We start from the raw sequence: 21,618 nt of genomic DNA on the forward strand, positions 1-21,618 counted from the left end.
GCAAATAGGGGTTTGGGCCAGCACAAAAGATGCACCCTCAGCGGCTCTGGGGCGGCCGGGTGCAGAGTGCTGTTTTGGCGTCAGGAGCCCTGTAGCTTTCAATGAGGAGTCTCCGGTTTGCAAAAGCTCTACAGGCTCGGGGACGAAGGTCTTCTGGGTGCGACCACCACTTGGAGAAGTAAGCTGGGATGCTGGGGGTTGGGTAGGCACTGTTGGTTGGGCCACCCAAGGCTGTGGGGCGTCTGGTGCAGGGGTGCCTTTTAGGGTCAGATCTTCTTACCAGCTCCTGGTTGCAGTTGGGGAGACCTTCCGCATTTAGACTGCAGGCGTCGGCTGGAGGCAAGTCAGGGGTCACCGGATCTCGGTCAGGATCACCAGGGAGACCTCCTCTTGGTGTTGGGCCACTCGAACTCGGGCCGTGGGTGTCGGGTGCAGAGTGGTGCAGACTAGCAGATCCTTGCAGAGCTGGAGTCTGTCTCCCGTGAACACCGGATTTGTTCACTCACAAAGTCTTTGGGTTTTGAATGCAGGCAGGTCCTCCGAGTTTGATGTTGCTGGCTGCAGGACACACCGGAATCTCACTGGAGGAGGTTCGAGGTGTGGACAGGCCGGTAGGGCTGGGGAAAAGTCAGTGGGCATACTCCTCGTTAGCTTCGGCACAGCTGTTCGGTCCATCTTCTTTTCTTCTGGTTTCTTGTCTGCCTTCTTGGTTCCCGGCTGGCCCCTAAATACTGTATTTAGTGGGGGGAGGGGGGCTTAGGGGTCTTGGGGTCAGTAGCCAATGGGCTACTGACCTTAGGGTGACTACACCCTTGTTGTGCTCACCCCACGTGGGGGAGTGAACACAATCCCTAATCCGGATTGCAGAGTGCCTGCCATCTGCAAGATGGCGGGCACTGAAGAGTGTGCTTCACCTCGCCTCCCCCACCTGAGGGGTGCGGTTTGAAGATGGTGGGCACACCTTGTGGATTGGCTAATTTTACCCACCTGTCTTCCCGTCGAAAAGGAGGGGAGACAGGAAGCGGGCCTGCTCCCGATGGCAGGAGAGGCTTGGGGTAGCACTACAAAGGCTGCAAGGCCCTTTGAAGCTCCCCTGCCACTGATGGCTCTTCCTGGCCTGGGGGAGGGGTGACCACCTCCTCCCAGAAAAAGGCTTCCTTTGTGGGCTCGGGGGCGAAGGCTCCCACCCCAGGGGTCCAGAAACATGTCTTGTGGTGGCAGGCTGGTGTGCACCAGTCAGGGAACCCACCAGACCCTGGTCGTTTTTCAGAGGGCAGCTATAAAATGCCCTCTGTATGCATTTTTTCATTAAATCCCACACTGGCATCAGTGTGGGTTTAATGCGCTGAGAAGTTTGATACCAAACTGTTCAGTTATCAGTGCAGCCATTATGGTACTGTGGAGTTAGTAATGACAAACTCCCAGCACCATATACTCTTAATGGCAGGACTGCACTTACAATGTCTAAGAATTGACTTAGACACTCTAGGGGTACAGGGCTCATGCACCTGTACCCTCACTGCACCCAGCTAGAGGGGTGACAGATCCATGCCAGGGCAGTGGGTTGTAGGTATGGTACACTGGGATGTGTGCCATGTCTACTTTGTTCTGCACCAAAAGACGCAGCCTGCAAAGGCAGTGTGCGAGTGTAAAGGTACAGGAACTCTAAGGGTGGCACAATAAGTGCCTTCCCTGGTCACAGTGCCCTGGGTACCAGTGGTACCATTTACTTGCCTGTGGCTAGAGTAGTGCATCACTAGTCTGGTAAAAAAAAGTGTGTGGGGGTGTTACTGCAACAGAAACTCAGCTTCTCACAGGTAGCGGTGGCCCATTTAAGGCTGACTGGTATTTCCAGAGAACCATATTGCAGTAACAAATAAAAGCAGTACAGCCCTATTTATTTCACATTAAGCATAACAACCAACATTACAAGATTGCTTCACTATAAAACAATGGGCAAAAAAGCCCACATGCAATTCAAAGTTATTCAAAACACTAGCTCTAGTGAAGATACATTAAAAGGTATGGCCTGTGTGACAGACACTGCAAATTTCAACATTTTGTCTTGATCATAGCAGTTTCCATAATATTGATCATTGAAGAATGTTGACAACTTTTGATACTTCAAAATAAAGCGAATTTCTTTTTATTGGATGCAATGTTACTTTAAAACCATGCATACCTGTTTCAATCGGTCATAGTCTAATCCTTCTGACTGCACGCCATTGGCACTAGGTGGCCCAGATGTTGCGGATTTTGGTCTATTGATTAAAGTAGAGTATAGATTTTAGAAGCTCAAGAAAATATACATGTTGCAAAGCTCTAATTTCAATTAGGCAAAGGAGAGTAACTAAGTTTAACATTCATCATCAGGATACAAAATTTCTTTATGAATAAAGTATTTTGCAGAACTTACAACCAGTACTAAGTGACAGAGTGCAGCCAATATTAACTCCTTCAGTAATGTATGAACAATAGTTATTTACCTGTAATCTGAGGTTCAGTATTGGTGTATTTCATAGATTCACATGCCTGAATCATTCCCAGTCATCGGAGTGGGAGTCCCACAGTACATAAAAAAGCAATAATATGTCATAATAACATAGAAAAAACTCCGAAATAACCAACCAGGAAGTAAAGTAGCCCAAGCTACAGGAGAAAAAACTTCCACACTCATGACTATCCTAGTCATTTTGTATAGCCCAAACTGCAGCCAATCAGGCGACAGCACCCACCAGAGGTTTCTCCTCAGAGGCTCAGGCTCTCAGATTTTCTCGCACAGGAGTGATGGTAAACCAATGTAGCCTATGAGCTTCTGCGGGGAGGTGGGCGGGTTGCATGTGAATCTATGAAAGACACCAATACTGGAGAACCACAGATTACAGGTAAGTAACTAATGTTCTTTTCCAGTATTGGGGTGTCTTTCATAGATTCACATGGCTGAGTAGATAGCAGTATATATCCGTGCTTGGAAGACGCTATTTGCAGCATAAGTCTGTACATCTGAAAAGTACATAATCATATAATAGAAAATCGCATTTCTAAAAGCATGAAAAAATGCAGTTACATGAGCATGAACATAATAAGCATGAACAAGCGTCTGAAAAGCAATAGGAGGAGGAGGAGGGAAACAGAGGCTCACTTTATCTGAAAAGATTACGCAACTGCTTGACCCACTGAAGCATCAGTCTCGCTGGCTGCATCCAAACAATAGTGTTTGGTGAAAGTATGCCTGCTGGCCCAGGTTGCTGCTCTGCAGATGTGCTGAAGAGGAACTCCAGCTAAAAGAGCAGTCGAGGAAGACATGGCTCTCATAGAGTGAGCCCTTGGAGCTGCCTGCAAGGTCTTCCTGCTTGTATATGGCAAAAGTCAATAGCTGCAGAGATCCATCTTGCTATTGTTTGTTTAGACACTGCATGACCTTGACAAATTTTTCCATAGGCGATAAACAATTGATCAGATTTGCGTATTGTAGAGGTCCTTTGTAAATAGAACTTTAAAAACCTTTTGATGTCTAGTGTATGCAATGCCCTTTCCGTGGGTTAGGAAAAAATGTCCTTAAGATGACTGGCTCATTCAGGTGAAAGTCCGAAGGCACCTTAGGCATGAATTTTGGGTTTGTGCGGAGCACTACTGAATCGGACGTGAACTGCAAGGAAAGTGGATGGACCGTGAAAGCCTGGACATCACTGACTCTTCTAGATGAAGACAAAGCCAATAAAAGCGATACTTTCCATGTAAGAAATTTTAAATCCACTCTGTGAATTGGTTCAAAAGGGTGGCGCATGAGCTGCGCCAACACTACATTGAGATGCCACGATGGCGGTGGAGGACTTACCGGAGGAAATATTCTGAAAAGTCCTTTAAAGAACTGCTGTATTATTCTTGAAGAGTAAAGTGAAGTGGACCCATCCTGGCGATACCTTGAAATGGCTGGCAGGAAAACCTTTAGAGTTGCGTGAGATAATCTCGATTTTGCAAGATGTAAGAAAAAAGGTAATATCTGTTCTGGCTTAGCCAGAAAGGGATGAATCACAGTCGAGTGACAGTGGATACAGAATCTCTTCCAAGCCTGTATGTTTTTATTGTAGCAGGTGCCCTTGCTCTGGCTAGTACCTCCTTGCAATCTGCAGGGATATTCAGATGGGCGAATTCAAGGTACTCAGGCGCCAAGCTGCTAATTTCAGAGATGTCGGGTCCGGATGGTAAATCTGACCATCCTGGATGGAGAGGAGGTCCGGAATTGGTCAAAACTGGATTGGTTCGCACTACGATAGGAGAAGGAGCCCGGTGAACTAGTATTGGCGAGGCCATCTGGGGGCAATAAGAATCAGGCGACACGGTTCTTTCTTCATCTTCCGTAGAACTCTGGGAACCAACGGTGTAGTAGGAAAGGCGTAAGCATATATTTGAGACCAGTTGATCGAAAACGCATTCCCCTGAGAGCCTTTGTGGGGATGCCATCTTGCAAAGAACCAGCATTTGCTGCTGTTCTTGGTCGCAAAGAGGTTCAGATCTGGTTGACCCCACTGTTGAAAAATCCGATCCACTGTTGGTTGATGAAGTTACCATTCGTGGGTGGACACCGTTGTCCTGCTGAGTGTCCGCAAGAACGTTTGCCGTTCCCGGTACATGGACCGCCAGAAGATTGATTCTGTGCCGTATTGCCCATGCCCATATATTTTGGGCTTCCTGAGACAGAAGAGCCGATCTTGTTCCTCCCCGTTTGTTCAAATAGTGCATGCTCATAGTATTGTCTGTGCAAACCAATACTGTGGCCCCTTGAACGATTGCGCGAAAGGACTTGAGGGCTAGAAAGATGGCTCTTAGCTCCAACAGATTGATATGCCAGACCTTCTGTTGAGGACTCCATCTCCCGTTGACTGTCAGCCCTTGAAGATGTACTCCCCAATCTTCGAGGGATGCGTCCGTGGGGATTGTAAAGTTTGGTGCGTCTTGGAGGAACGCGCAACCCGGTTGTACATTTTTCCTTTGCATCCACCAGAGAAGAGCACCTCGGATGAGAGGGGTGATCCGGATGAGGTCCTCGAATGAGCCGGAGACCTGCAGCCATTGCAGGTTGAGTTCTTCTTGAAGAGGCCTCATCTTGGGACGGCAATTTGGTATCAAAGGAATGCACGAAGAGACCATCCCCAGAAAAGACTTGAATTGTCAGACTGAAACGGACTTTCTTGAAAGTAAAATCCGAGCCATGTCCTGTATTCTTTCTTGCCTCTCATCCGATACGAAAGCTCGGACCAGCTGTGTGTCCAAGGTTGCTCCCAAGAAAGCTGGTCTTTGGGATGGTTCTAGCTGTGACTTGCTGAAATTGATGGAGAGACCCAGTGACTGGAAGAGAGACAGACACCACTGGATATGGTTGTCTGTGTCAGAACTCGCCTTGATAAGGCAGTCGTCTAAGTAGGGAAATATTTGTATTCCCTCCAGCCGGAGGTGTGCTGCTACCGGAGCCAGGACCTTTGTAAACACCCTGGGTGCCGAACGCAGCCCAAAGGGGATGACCTTCAACTGATAATCCCTGCCAGCCACTATGGATCGCAGGAACTTCCTGTGACGAGGTAAAATGGGGATGTGGAAATACACAACTTGGAGGTCCAAGTTGGCCATGTATTCCCCCGCCGAAAGGAGATGCAGTATTTCTTGGGAGTGATAGCATCCGGAACGTTAACTTTTTCAAATATTTGTTTAGGGCACGGAGATCCAGAACTGGACGCCATTCCCCAGACTTTCTTTATTAGAAATAATCTGGAATAGAATCCTGCTCCTCTCTGAACCTGAGGAACCTTTTCGATTGCCCCTTTCTTTAACATCAAATTGATCTGGGTAAACAACTCTGAGATGAGCTGGAGGTGGGCCCCTTGGGGGGACCTTTGGAGGAAATCTTTCGAATTCGAGGGCATGGCCCTTGGCCACAATGTCCAAGAACCACCTGTCTGACGTTATTGAGTACCATTTTGAGTAGAATTTTAAAATCTTTCCTCTAATTTTTATGTGAGACTGAGGCAGTAGCGGTGGCAGGTGATGACACTCATTGTCTTTTATCCTTTCCGCGGTAGGCAGGCTCTTTTGTTTTGGGAATAAAGTGTTGCGCTGGCCGTAGGACTGGTAACGTTGGGTTTGGTAACGTGGATTCCCTTGCCTGTAGGAGGACTGCCTATAACCTCTAGTAGAGGACAATCCACGTCCTCCCGCACCTCGAAAGGGTGGATTTCGAAATTGTAAGGTGCCCAGGGATCTAGCGGTCTCCGTGTCCTTTTTGATTGTCTGCAAGGCCTCCTCTACTTGCAGGCCAAACAAAAACTACCTGTCGTAAGGCATGTCTAACACCTTAGCTTGAACTTCCTGATGGAACGAAGTCGCTCTTAGCCAGCCTTGCCTGCGCAAGACAGCAGCTCCTGCTAACTGCCTGAATCCAGTTGAAGCCACATCAACTGCAGAGTCAATCATCTCAGTCGAGATCCTCTCACCTTCCTGCAGTATTTTCAGGGCTTCTGTCTTGGAGGGCTCTGGAAGCATGTTGACATATGGCGAGATGTCAGACCACATTTGCCGGTCATATCTGCCCAGAATGACTAATGAGTTGCCAGCCCGGACTGTGGTTGCTGCCATTGTTGACACACGCTTTCCAATAGCATCCAGACGCCTGCTGTGTCTATCCAGTGGGGCTGCGATTGGAGAGAAAGGATTTCTAGATCGCTTCTGAGCGGACTGTATGATCACCGAATCCAATTTCAGGTGTCCTATAAGGCAAGCTGGGGACTTTTCAGGAGCCTTATATTTTTTATCTATCCTCGGCAGTACTGGAGGAATAGATGCAGGAGTAGACATAACTTTAACTCCCTCTTTCCAGATGAGATCGATAATAGGTATAGACTTAACCTGCCTCCTTGGCTGGTCCTTGAAATCATAGAGGAAGCAGTCCTTCTGTGTAGTTTCCAGGTCAATATGGAAGCGTTTTGTAGCTCTTTCCATTAGAAGATGGAATCCTCCCACGTCCACTGGAGGTGAATCAGCGGTAACCGGAGGTGAAGGAGAAGGTGTTTGTACTTGATATTCGTCCCACTCCGACATCATGGATCCGTCATCGACTTCCCCTTATTCGCTCTCTTCTTCATCAGAAGGTTGTTCAGGCTGATGGGACGCTACAGGTGGAGGAGACCTTGGAGGTCTTAAATCAGATATCGGCGTTTGCACCACAGGTGTAGGAGGCACAGAGTCCGCTGATTCAGACGGTGTATAACGCCTGTAAATAATCATTTAGCATGTGCTGCAGATTTGTTAGCAATGCTACTGGCATCTGAGCTGAGGGGACATTAGAAACAGGTGATGTCACATGCTCAGGCGAATGCTGGTCATCTTGATCGTCCTCCTGGTTATTGATGTTCAATTTTTTTTTTTTTTAAACAAAAAAGACGTTTTATTGCATGAAATCAGCCCTCTGAGAGAAGCCTCCTGTCAGGGGAGCGTGAAAGAAAAAACATATTTGTACAAGATGCAAGAAGTGCCTGGGAACAGGCATCCTCAACCCTTTAGCACCGCGTCTGGACTTTATTGTTGGGGCAGGCTCTAGGATGAATGTCTTGCAGCCATTTCATTGGCCGTCAGCTGATTGAATGCCAGAAGCACTGGGAGTCCATATTGGATTCTGGCAGTGTACAAATATTTGAAATGAACATTCGGCGTGAAGGTGTGCTTTGGTTGTTTTTTCCTAGTTGTCAGAAGGGTGTTTAGCAGGGAAAGCAAAGAGGGCAATTCAGGGGAGATAGGCAGAGGATGGGACGGAGCTCAGCCTTTCCTGGAAGCTCATAGACCTGGTCACAGTTACAGAAGAACCCTCTGGTGACGCGGGTAGTGTTGCACCCGGGCCCTTGCGTCAGCCGAATTGAGGGAGGTGCGCAACACTGGATGCAAGTGTCAAACAAAAGTGGGCATTCCTCATGAAGGGAATTTAGTATTCCCCTTTGCCAATATCTACCTGAAACTAAGTCCCATTGAAATTGGCTTGGCTTGCCAGGAGAGGCTGAGCTGACGGAAGGCACTTGGGAACAGTGAAATGTTTTGTTGGGTTATTCAAGGCTTGGTGAAGAAATCGGATGACTCGGACGTGACCTTCCCGTCTTTGGTCTCCACTGTCTTGACCAGGACAGTGCGCTTTGTCCTGGAGCTCTCCAGCGGGGCAGCATTCACAGCGTAGGCTCCACTCGAGAATGTATTGCCATATCCCGATCCAAAGCCGCTGCCGCCATATCCACCACTGCTGTATCCACCACCGTACCCGCTGCTCACTGAGTATCCGGAAGTCTGTCTGAATGCTCATGTTGTGCATACCCGATTCCCAAGACCCTCAACAACAAGTTCGCCTCCATCGACAAGGTGAGGTTCTTGGAACAGCAGAACAAGATGCTGGAGACTAAGTGGAACATCCTCCAGAACCAGAAGACAACCCGCAGCAACATGGACAGCATGTTCGAGGCCTACATCAACAACCTGCGGCGGCAGCTCGATAACCTGGGCCAAGAGAAGGACAAGCTGGAGGCAGAGCTGGGGAACATGCAGGGCATGGTGAGGACTTCAAGAACAAGTATGAAGATGAAATTAACAAAAGGACCGAGATGGAGAATGAATTTGTTCTCATCAAAAAGGATGTCGACGAGGCCTACATGAACAAGGTGCAGCTGGAATCTCGACTTGAAGGCCTGACCGATGAAATCAACTTCTTGCGACAGCTCTATGCGGAGGAGCTGAATGAACTCCAGTGCCAGATCTCAGACACCTCCGTCGTCCCCTTCATGGACAACAACCACAAACTAGACCTGGACAGCATCATCGCTGAGGTCAAGGCGCAGTATGAGGGGATTGCCAACAAGAGCCGGGCTGACGCTGAAAGCATGTACCAAATTAAGTATCAGGAGCTGCAGACCTCCGCTGGCGATGACCTACGCAACACCAAAAATGAGATCGCAGAGATGAACCGCGTGATCAACCGGCTGCAGTCAAATTGATGCCCTTAAAATTAAGCGTGCCAACCTGGAGGCCGCCATCGCTGAAGCTGAGGAACGTGGAGAACTTGCTGTCAAAGATGCCAGGTATAAACTGGGCGAGCTGGAGGCAGCCCTGAATAAGGCCAAGCAGGACATGGCGCGCCAGCTCCGCGAGTACCAGGTGCTGATGAACGTTAAGCTTGCCCTGGACATTGAGATTGCCACCTACAGGAAGCTGCTGGAAGGAGAGAACAGATTGATGTTCAATTCTGAAGATCTTGTAGCCGTCCCAAACCTTTCATCCATGTCAGAATCCTCCTCACTATCTTCAGAGTCCAGTACCTTGTCAGGGACCTGTAGGGGTACCGTTTGAGGTAACCGGCGTAGAGGAGATAAAGGTTCTATGGCAGAACCGCGTCTCTGAAGCAAGGATGGCTTTGATGTGGACGTAAAAGCCGCAGACTGTGACCATACCTGCATGGTGGTTACATGTAGACAGTTGCGGCGTCGACGGGGGCTTGGCTCCAGACGATGAAGAGGTCGTCAACGACGATTAAGTGGTCTTCGCCGACGACTGTGTAGGAGTCGTCGACGAGCTCGTCGACGACGGGATGTTCGTAGACTGTGGCTTCGACGATGGCAGACGAAGATTCTATCGTCGACGAGATAGGCCTGACAGCGTCATAGACCATCGTCGACGGTGAAGACGCGGTCGACATTAACATCTCAGGCTTAGGCGAAGTGAAAGTTACCGTAGATGCTGCGTCGACGAGGATCTTCGTCGACGACAGAGTCGGTTTCTGAGGTAAAGTCTTCTCAGAAGTAGTCTTTTGAGGTAATTTTTTGGTTGTTCTTCTTGGGGGGGGGGGGGATGGCCCAAGTTTGGCATTCGTAGGGGGGAGTAGCCTTAGAAGTGGAAGGCCTCTCAGACCCCTTAGAAGACTGTTGCCTCTTTACAATCTTGGCCCCAGGAGGAGAAAACACCTCTTCCACAGCTCTCTTCATAGAATCTGTAGTAGACTCAGAGGCAATACTGCCTACCTCAGAAACAGGATCATCTTGATCCTTAAGCTTTTGTAGCCACAAAAGCAGGCGCCCTTCTCTGTCCCTGAGGGTCTTCTGAGGGAAGGTCCTACATATCTTGCAGTCCTTCACCTGATGGTCAGGGTACAGGCAGTAGATGCACTTCTTGTGGGTATCTTCTTTAAAAAGCCTGAGCTTACCACAAGAATCACAAGGCCTGAATAAAGATTTCTTAAATGAAGACATCTTCAAAACTAGATTCCTGAAGGAAAATAGAGAAGTACTGAGCAGAGCTCAGGGAGACTCCCTTCACACGACGTGCGGTAGAAAATCTGAGAGCCTGAGCCTCTGAGGAGAACCTTCTGGTGGGTGCTGTCGCCTGATTGGCTGCAGTTTGGGCTATACAAAATGACTAGGATAGTAGAGTGTGGACATTTTTTCTCCTGTAGCTTGGGCTACTTTACTTCCTGGTTGGTTATTACCACGTTTTTTTCTATGTTATGACATATTATTGCTTTTTTATGTACCGTGGGACTCCCACTCCGACGACGGGGAATGATTTAGGCATGTGAATCTATGAAAGACAACCCATTACTGGAGAAGTATATATCCACTCCACAGCGGCTTCATTAACTCAGCCCCCCTTGCAGCGGCACAAAAGAAGATGATTCAGGACTCTCCAGACCTTTTGACACATACATCGTTTTATTTTTGTTTTAACCAGTAAAGGAACGATTAATGTGGTCTACAACAATTGGATTAACTAACCATGACAGACGCGTTTCCGCAAAATATATATATATATATATATATATATATATATATATATATATATATATATATATATATATATATATATATATATATATATATATATATATATATATATATATATATAAAATGAAAAAGCGTTTTTTTCCTGCGAAACGCGTCGAGCGAAACTATCGAGGAGGAGGTGTGAAAGGTTGGATGTGAGGGGATTCGCTATCCCGTCCGAGGCCTGCCATTGAAAGCGGCAGGGGTTCTAAAGCGAAAAACGTGTGCTGTAGATATATATATATATATATATATATCTATATCTACATCTATATCTATATATACACACACACACACACAAACACATATATACACACACACGTAAAAAGCAACTCCGAATAAAAAGAGGACAGACACAGCAGACTAGGTTTTCAATGCCGAGCATTTCTATTTCTTGTTGTAATGCATTTCAGCAGTAAAGGAAAGAGATATAGAGAGAGATATAGAGAGAGATATGGAGAGAGGTATAGAGAGCTAGAGAGGGATTTAGAGAGATATATAGAGATATACAGAGAGAGCGAGAGCGAGCGAGACAGAGAGAGAGAGAGAGAGAGAGCGAGAGACAGACAGACAGATATATATATATATGCAAAAAAGAAGGAGAGAACTCTGGGTAGGTCTCAGTTTAGGTGGAAAACAGCTCCTGTTAGAGCACTCTCAACACCAGCGACACTCTAGATCTGCTCACCTCAAATGTCTGTTTTTCTATCAAAGTTTTTAAGCATAGGATTAGACAGTGCTATCCATGCCGAGATAGAAAATGACAAAGTCTTTCGCCATTTAAACAGCAAAGTCTTTAAGCATAGGACTAGTACAGTGCAGTCCTTGCCGAGCTGTCAAATAACAAAAGCCATTTATCACTCCAGGCACAATATTACAGCTTTGAATTGGTAAAATACCAACTCAAGCCAACCTGAAATGAATAAAAGCAACCCCTGACACAGTGTTTCGCTCTAATTAGAGCTCTTCAGAGAGGTATAGCTTTGTCCAGACACAAGGGAGCACCCAGTATTAAGTCCAAACAAAACCCTTTCAGGCATAGAGTGACGCATAAAGACTTTGCTGTTTAAATGGCGAAAGACTTTGTCATTTTCTATCTCGGCATGGATAGCACTGTCTAATCCTATGCTTAAAAACTTTGATAGAAAAACAGACATTTGAGGTGAGCAGATCTAGAGTGTCGCTGGTGTTGAGTGCTCTAACAGGAGCTGTTTTCCACCTAAACTGAGACCTACCCAGAGTTCTCTCCTTCTTTTTTGCATAATTTATGCGTCACTATGCCTGAAAGGGTTTTGTTTGGATATATATATATATATATATATATATATATATATATATACACACACTGACGAAGGCAAGTGCTGAAATGCGTCTGTTTCATTGTTTTTTTGTGCAATAAACCCGACAAGGTTCAACCTACTACGAGTGCTGGTGTGTCAAGTTTTTTGGCAGTGGAGCGTATGTATATATATATATATATATATATATATATATATATATATATATATATATATATATATATATATATATATACATACACACACACACACACACACACACACACACACACACACACACACACACACACACACACACACACACACACACAAACCTACATTCACAATTTGTTTTTTGGGATGGGTGAATAGCTACCCTTTTAACATGCACATATCTGTACAAAATTCGGTAGACATGCTGGACAATAAGTTGTTGGGGTATACATCCTATATTACACGATTATAGTAGTGGGCCTTGGAGAAGTCATGCCCTTTTTCATAAGACAGCTCAGCACCAATAAAACAAGCAAGCAATCTACCTTTGGTGATCTTATTCAAAAAATAAAAATACTATTTCCAACAATATTTCCACCCCTCATTTAAGATTTTCATCCTGTGAAGTTCAAGGCCAATGCTTTCTGCGATACTCAGCCTCATTCTGTATCTTTTTCTAGAGGTATGTAGGGCCTCAAAAACCAAGGATCAAGTGCCTCAAAATTAACTTCATGTCTATGAGCCATTAGTTTAAAAATGCATAATATACTCAATTTGACTCCCTCAAAGACTGAAGAACAAGCTACTTACCTTCGGCAACTATCTTTCTTGAGGGTGCTCTAACTGGAAATTCCTCGCATTGTAAATAAGCCCCAGGCGTCAGACTAGATCTGGAAACTAAAAGCTGTATTCCTGCACGGCAGTAGATGACATCAGCACTGAGCCATTTGATATCATGACGCTCTAGAAGTGATGTACAAGTTACTTACCTTCGGTAACGATGTATCTGGTTGAGCCAATTCTAGCCGCAGTATCCTTAACGTAGAATTATCACCAGGCGTGAGACTGGCCCCGGAAAACTTTGTAGTCCAGCATCTCTGGGGGGTGGGGGGGTGGGGGGGGGGGAGGAAAGGGTGGCACCACGCGACTCCGCCCAGACGTCCTCCGCAGGCGTGACGTCAGCAAGGTCACATAAGCCCCACCCCGGCGCGCTGACGTCAGTTGGTTCGGAGAACTTTTCCACGCCACAACGCAAAGCCATCACAACAAAACTGAGGAGAGCATGGGAACAGTGTGCGAAAAAACCAAAGAGACAACAACCAAAGAGACAAAAATAGAGAAACAAAAGGTGAGAAACACCACCAGGTGGCACCAGGGCACCAGAAGGCACAGCAGGCCACAGCAGGAAAGGAGCAGAGCACCACTCTGAGGAACAACTTGTGCAAGCCAAGGCGAAATCACCAGGTAGCAGTAAAGCACCAGAAGGCCAGAGCAGCAAAGCCATAGCAAGAAAAGCACAAAGCACCACTCCGTGGAACCACCTCGCAAGCCAAGGCAAAAGCCATCCTTGAGGCACAAGCATGAAAAGCGCCGTGACAGAGAGAGAGAGAGAGAGAGAGAGAGAGAGAGAAAAAGAGTCTGCAACCACAACCACAAGGGGAAGGGGAAGGGCCACAAGCCCGGAACAGCGGAGCAACAGTAACCCATCCCCAGACTACCCTGCCAAGGATGGCCATACCTCTTGAAAGGAGGAGGAGATCAAGGACAGGTAATCCATTCGCTGACTACAATGCCATCTTAAAACAACAGGAGGCCAAGGACAGCTAAAAGAACCCCCAACGAAGATGATCGGGATTCAGGAACAAAACGAAGAGGACACCCGCAGAAGACAAGGCACCCAGAGGGAGGCGACTGTCGAAACCCAAGCAGAGGGTCGTCGCAAAACGGGGAGGAAGGGTGGGTTGTGAAGGAATCTGCGGCTAGAATCATCTCGACCAGATGAAGGAATATGCTACTTACCAGTATGCATCTGTTCTTGGCATAGAGGGCTGCAGAGTGGTACATTTATGAATAGATCGCCATCTGGTGTTGGGCTCGGATGATTGCACTTTGTTTTTCTTCTGGAGAAGTCTTTGTCGTCATAGGTGACTCCTCCTCTCGGTGTTAGTGCGCATGGGCATCGGCTCCATCCTTAGATTGTTTTGCCATAGTAGGGTTAGATGGAGTAGTGTAGTATAGTACATAAAGATATGCCCATGTAAATGTATCTAAATAAGATAATGTTGGGACAGACACAGGTTTCCGGGGAGGCAGGGAGGGCATGTACCACTCTGCAGCCCTCTATGCCAAGAACAGATGCATACTGGTAAGTAGCATATTCCGTTCGAGGCATATGGGCTGCAGATGGTACATTTATGAATAGATTGTACAGCAGTTACCTCCCTAGCGGTGGTCACCAGTGTCTGTCGCAACTGTCTGAAATAGAGTTTTTAGTACAGCTTGGCCCACTCTGGCTTGTTGTGCAGCCTGTACATCAACACAGTAGTGCTTTGTGAATGTATGTGGTGTAGACCAAGTTGCTGCTCTACATATGTCATCTAGGGGAATGTTCCCTAAGAATGCCATAGATGCTCCTAGTTTTCTTGTGGAATGAGCTCTAGGAGGAACAGTTAATGTTCTCTTTGCTTTAATGTAACATATTTGTATACATCTTACAATCCATCTTGCGATGCCTGCTTTAGAGATAGGATTGCCCTTATGTGTTGGGGAAAATGCTACAAATAGTTGTTTAGTTTTCCTGAAGTCTTGTGTTCTTTCTATGTAGTACAAAATGGCTCTTTTAACATCTAGTGTATGTAGAGCCCTTTCTGCCACCGTCTGTGGCTTTGGAAAGAAGACTGGTAATTCCACTGGCTGATTGATGTGGAATGCTGAAATTACTTTAGGCAAGAACTTTGGGTTTGTTCTAAGAACCACTTTATTCTGGTGTAACTGTAGGAATGGTTCTTGTATTGTTAATGCCTGTAATTCGCTTACTCTTCTGAGTGAGGTAATAGCTATAAGGAATGCCACCTTCCATGTAAGGAATTGTATTTCGCACCTATGCATAGGTTCGAAGGGTGGCCCCATTAGTCTGGTGAGTACTACGTTGAGGTTCCAGACTGGGGAAGGTGGTAATCTTGGTGGAATGACTCTTTTAAGACCTTCCATGAATGCTTTTATCGCTGGTACTCTGAACAGTGATGTGCGCTGCCTGTTTTGCAGGTATGCTGCTATAGCTGCTAGATGTACTCTGATAGATGTGTACGCTAGATTACATTGCTGTAAGTGTAATAAGTAGCAAATAATCTCCCTTGTTGATACGTCTAGAGGGTTGATATTGTTATTAGTACAGTGTATAGCAAACCTCTTCCACTTAGCTGCATAGCATGCTCTGGTGGTTGGACGTCTCGCTTGTTTAATTATTTCCATGCAATTTGGGGGGAGATCTAAGTACCCAAATTCTAGGATTTCAGGAGCCAGATCGCTAAGTTCAACTGAGTTGGATCTGGGTGCATTATTTCTCCACGGTTCTGTGTAAGGTGCATGGGTAGAATTCGTAGCTTTTGATGTGGCACTTGTGAGAGTTGCAAGAGCGTGGTGAACCACGGCTGTCTTGCCCACGTGGGTGCTACTAGTATCATGGTCATTGAATGTTGTTGCAGTTTCCTGACCACTAATGGGATTAGTGGGAGAGGGGGAAAAGCGTATGCAAATTTGTTGGACCAATTTATCCATAACGCATTGCCCTGCGACAGGTGATGTGGGTACCTGGACGCGAAGCTTTGGCATTTTGCGTTCTGATGAGTGGCGAATAGGTCTATCTCTGGTTGTCCCCATCTTTGGAAGAATGGCTGCAGTATTTGTTGGTGCAGTTCCCATTCGTGTATTTGTTCCGACTGTCTGCTTAAGATGTCTGCTATCTGGTTTTGAACTCCTGGTAGGTGTTCGGCTAACAGATAGATGTTTTGAGGAATGGCCCATCTCCAAATTTCCTGCGCTAGTCTGGATAATTGGAGAGAGTGCGTCCCCCCCTGTTTTTGAATATAATACATTGCTGTCATGTTGTCTGTTCTGATCAGGACTGCTTTGTGGATAACATGTATCTGAAAGGCTTTCAATGCTAGAAACACTGCCAGTAGTTCTAGGTAGTTGATGTGTAGTGTTCTTTCCTGCACACTCCACCTTCCTTGTACTGTGTACTTGTCCATATGTGCTCCCCATCCGGTGAGCGATGAGTCTGCTGTTATTGTCACCTGTGGAATTGGCTCTAGGAACGACCGCCCCTTGGTAATGTTTGTTCTGTTCCACCACTTCAGAGAGCGGTGTGTGCGGTCGTCTACCAACACCAGATCCGTAATCTGCCCTTGAGCCTGATTCCACTGTGTCGCTAAGCATTCTTGTAGCGGACGCATTTGTAGTTTTGCATATGGTATTAGCAGTATGCAGGATGACATCATGCCTAATAGCTGCATGAACACTCTTGCTGTTAGTGAGTGTTGTGGCTGAAATCTCTGAATGATTGTAAGCATTGCTTGGACCCTGACTGGGTTGGGGTACACTTTGGCTTTTTCTGTGTCTATAGTAGCCCCCAGATATTGTTGAACCTTGTTTGGTTGTAGGTGTGACTTTGTGTAGTTCACCGTGAACCCTAGCTGGTGTAGTAGCTGAATTGTCTTTTGTGTGTGTTGCAGACACTCCTCTTGCGACCTGGCTTTTATTAGCCAGTCGTCCAAGTATGGGAAGACATGAATTTGTTGTCTTCTTAGGTGAGCTGCTACCACTGCCAGGCATTTTGTGAACACCCTTGGTGCCGTCGTGACACCAAATGGAAGGACTTTGAACTGATAATGTTGTCCTTCTACCACAAACCTGAGGTATTTCCTGTGGGCTTTGTGAATAGGGATATGAAAGTAAGCGTCTTTTAGATCCAGTGTAGAAAGAAAGTCCCCTTTCTTCAGTAAAGGAAGTACTTGTTGGAGCGTGACCATGTGGAAATGTTCCGAATTTATGTATGCGTTGAGAGGTCTTAGGTCCAGTATTGGCCTTAGAGACCCGTCCTTTTTGGGGATTAGGAAGTATAGGGAGTATACTCCTGTTCCCTGTTGGTGCTGTGGAACCTTCTCTATGGCATGCTTTTCTAGCAGTGATATTACTTCCTGTTTTAATAGTGTCAGGTGATCTTGTTTCATTGGACGCTGTTTGGGGGGGATGTTTGGTGGGGTAGCTGTGAGTTCTAGGCAATAACCATGTTGGATAATTTGTCTTACCCACTTGTCTGATGTGATGTTTTCCCAGACAGGTAGGAACTGTGATAGGCGTCCCCCTACCGGTGTTATATGGTCTGGGGGAAGCTCTATGAAGTCACTGTTTTGGGGTTGGAGAGTTGCGGTTGTTGTTGTTTCCGCGACCTCTACCCTTGTTGTTGTTACCCCTGTATCCACCTCTAGAATTACCTCTGGGTGATGTAGGTGTAAAAGAGGTTTGCTGTTGGTTTGTGCCTGTACTTTTGGATCCTCCTCTATAGGTGGATCTACGAAAGGAACCTCTTTGTGTCGGCTGTTGCAATGCTCCCATTGATTTAGCCGTTTCTGTATCCTTTTTCATCTTTTCTAGGGCCTCATCTGTCCCTGTGCCGAAAAGTGTTTTCCCATCAAAAGGTTGGTTCAGTAACGATGTTTGTACCTCTTGTTTGAACCCTGATACTCTGAGCCATGCATGTCTCCTTAACATGATGCTTGTATTTGTCGACCTTGCCGCAGTTTCTGCCGCGTCTAGGGCGCACTTTATTGAAGTGTTAGTAATTAACTTCCCTTCTTGTATAAGTTGATCTGCTTTCTTTTGATGTTCTTTAGGGAGATGTTTGATGAGTGTTTCTAACTCATCATAATGCGCTCTGTCATACCTTGCAAGTAGTGCTTGCGTATTAGCTATGCGCCAACTGTTTGCCGCTTGAGATGCTACTCTCTTGCCAGAGGCATCTATTAGTTTGGACTCTTTGTCAGGAGGTGGAGCTTCTCCTGTAGATAAAGAGTTCGCTCTCTTGCGAGCGTTTGTGACCACTAGTGAGTCTAGAGGAATTTGTCCCTTAATGTATATTGGGTCTTTTGGAGCTGCCCTATATTTTTTATCAATTCTTGGGTTCAATACCCTAGCCCTCACTGGGTCTTTGAATATCTCTGATGTATGACTGAGAAGGCCCTTTAGCATTGGTAGTGTTCCTGATGTTCTTTGTGCAGTAGGTAGTGTTTCTAATAAGAAGTCCTGTACTAGAGGTTCTGTATGTAGGTCTACCTTATGAAATGTTGCTGCTCTAGTAATGAGTTGTGCAAACCCAGTATTGTCATCAGGAGGTGAAGGTTTTGAGGGATATGACTCAAGGTCGGTATCATTACCTGATCCCACATTATACTCCTCCCATGGGTCTGCCTCCTCTGGGATTGTGTCCTCATCATCCCCAGGGTGTCCCCCCTCCCCTGTGTCACTCTCTCCATCTGTTGTAGGTGTAGATGGACGTGTGGGAGGGATATCTGGCCTATTGTGAGGAAGAGGTGAAGATGGTGTGTGAGGTTTGGGAGAAGGGGGAGGAGTTGTATTCGTCCCCATTGTTCTCTTCTTTGGATGAGCCTTGTCGTCCAAATGTTCATGTTTCCTCTTTTTAGGTAGTTCTGTGGCTACCTTGCCAGTCTTTGGGTCAATAAACAAAGTCTTTTGTTTAGGATCCGTTCCGTGTTCCTGTGTCGGTACCGCAGTTTTCGGTTCCGAAAGGTGTTTTTTCTTTGAACTGTCCATTTGTATTTTCGGTGCCGAAGTTTTGTTCGGATCCGACTTCTTCGGTATCGAAGATGTCCCCGGTGTCGGGGGTGTTTTCGGCGCCGAAGCGTGCTTCGGTGTCGACATGGACTGCTTCGACTTCGAGCTTTCCTTGACCTGGTGCCTCGGTGTCGATGTGGTCGGTTTATCGGAACCGGAACCACTATGATGTGGGACCGAGTGTTTCGGTTTCTGTTTCGTTGCCGGGCTCGAAGGCGGGGCGTTGGAAACTTTTTTCGGTTGTCTGACCGGGCTCGAGGGCGGGGTCGACACCGTGCGGGGTCTGTTTTTCGGTAAAGGGACGTCGTCACTCACGGTTTGTTGGACGTCGATTTCCTCGACGTCGGACTCGTCCGCTTCTGACCCCGCCTCGTCGGCCTCTTCTTCCTCCTCTTCTGGGTGCTGGTCCTCGAACAGCTCCGGGATTGCTTGTGACTGCATTCTCGATACCTCGTGTCTTCGGGCTCGACGGTTTCTAATCGTCGATTTTGACGAGAACGCTGCACAGGCCTCACAGTCCCTGGATTCGTGTTCAGGGGACAAGCAGAGGTTGCACACCTCGTGTAGGTCCTTGTGTGGGAACTTAGCACCACACGTTGGACATTTTTTGAATGGAGTCCTTTCCATGGACCCCGGGCTGGACTACGTCGAGTTTCTCGTAGTCGTCGTCCTTCGAACCGCGTCGGTATGGAGTGAAGTCGCGTTCGATAACGATACCGTCGATTTGGAAAGGAATACGCGCCGGTTATAACCTTCTTTGTTGAAGTCGGTCCGGAGCGCTTCGATCCTCATCCGAACCCGATGGCGGAAAAAAACAATCTAAGGATGGAGCCGATGCCCATGCGCACTAACACCGAGAGGAGGAGTCACCTATGACGACAAAGACTTCTCCAGAAGAAAAACAAAGTGCAATCATCCGAGCCCAACACCAGATGGCGATCTATTCATAAATGTACCATCTGCAGCCCATATGCCTCGAACCAATAGTTACTTACCTGTAATCTGTGGTTCTCCAGTATTGATGTCTTTCACAGATTCACATGCCTGAATCATTCCCCGTCGTCGGAGTGGGAGTCCCACGGTATATAAAAAAGCAATAATATGCCTGTAATAACCAAAAAACCTTGGTAATAACCAACCAGGAAGTAAAGTAGCCCTAGCTACAGGATCAAAAGCTCCCACACTCATGACTATCCTAGTCATTTTGTATAGACCAAACTGCAGCCAATCAGGCGACAGCACCCACCAGAATGTTCTCCCCAGAGGCTCAGGCTCTCAGATTTTCTCGCATAGGAGTGAACCAACATAAATCGCCTGAGGGAGCCTCTGAGGGGAGGTGGGCGGGTTGCATGTGAATCTATGAAAGACACCAATACTGGAGAACCACAGATTACAGGTAAGTAACTATTGTTCTTCTCCAGTATTTGGGGTGTCTTTCATAGATTCACATGCCTGAATCAGAATAGATAGCAGTACTCATAACATAATGCTCATAGACGCTAATTATATCATAGTATACATGCATAAAGATAAAATACAAAAGACATTGTAAAGCGTCTAAAAGAGCATAGAGGAGGCGGGAGAACAGAGGCTCACCTTATTGGAAAAGATTGCAAAGAACTGCTCTTCCCACCGAAGCATCTGCATCACTTGCCGAGTCCAGACAGTAGTGCCTCGTAAAAGTGTGTCTGTTGGACCACGTAGCAGCTCTGCAGATTTGCAGAAGAGGCACACCAGCAAACAGAGCAGTGGAAGAGGAAACTGCCCTTGTAGAATACGCTCTTGGTAAGGCCTGTAAGGGTCTTCCTGCCTGTTGATGACAGAGTCCAATTGTTGACGAGACCCATCTGGCGATAGTCTGGATGGATACTGCACAGCCTTGGCGCAGTCTGCCATAGGCCACAAACAACTGATCTGTCTTGCGTACAGCTGCTGTTCTTGAAAGATAAAACTTGAGACATCTCCTGATGTCCAAGGAGTGTAATGCTCGTTCAACCGGTGATTGTAGATTTTGAAAAAATGTCTTGAGGATTACCGGCTCATTCAAATGAAAGTCCGAAGGGACCTTGGGCATGTACTTTGGATTGGTCCACAGCACCACCGAATCAGAGGTAAATTGTAAAAAAGGTGGTTTAGACGTGAATGCTTGAATGTCACTGACCCTTCTGGTAGAGGTTAAAGCCAATAACAAGGAGACTTTCCAAGTAATAAACTTAAGGTCAACCTTATGGATCGGTTCAAAGGGGTGACGCAGGAGCTGGGCTAGCACCACGTTTAAATGCCAAACAGGAGGTGGTCGTCGAATCGGAGGAAACATACGAAATAACCCCTTGCAAAATTTCTGGATTATTCTTGAAGAAAACAGAGTTCGATCCGTCCTGACGGAAACGGGAAATGGCTGCTAGAAACACCTTTAGGGTTGAATGCGCCAAACCCGATCTAGCCAGCTGCAGGAAGAAAGGCAATATTTGTTCTGGTGTAGCATGAATGGGATGCAGATCAACAGTTTGGCACCAGGCACAGAAACGCTTCCACTTGAGCTTGTAGGTCTTAATCGTTGATGGTGCTCTGGCGTTCGCTAGAACCTCTTGATAATCCTGAGGAATGTCTAAGTGGGCGAATTCATTGTGCTGAGGAGCCAAGCTGATAATTTC

The 21,618-nt window shown here is 46.6% G+C and overlaps 1 protein-coding gene and 1 pseudogene across 3 annotated transcripts in view; one reads left to right on the forward strand and one right to left on the reverse strand.

Moving 5' to 3' along the window:
• The window catches only part of ENAH (ENAH actin regulator), a 681,857-nt gene that overhangs the window by 59,109 nt on the left and 601,130 nt on the right, over positions 1-21,618 (reverse strand). For all 3 annotated transcript variants that reach the window (XM_078647528.1, XM_078647526.1, XM_078647527.1), the window contains one exon: positions 2,183-2,261. In XM_078647528.1, the coding sequence (XP_078503654.1) occupies positions 2,183-2,261 (79 nt within the window). The remainder of the gene's footprint in view (positions 1-2,182; positions 2,262-21,618) is intronic.
• Positions 7,597-9,375, forward strand: LOC144761233 (keratin, type II cytoskeletal 8 pseudogene; annotated as a pseudogene).

The sequence above is a fragment of the Lissotriton helveticus genome, chromosome 6, assembly GCF_964261635.1.
Source record: "Lissotriton helveticus chromosome 6, aLisHel1.1, whole genome shotgun sequence".
Taxonomy (NCBI): domain Eukaryota; kingdom Metazoa; phylum Chordata; class Amphibia; order Caudata; family Salamandridae; genus Lissotriton; species Lissotriton helveticus.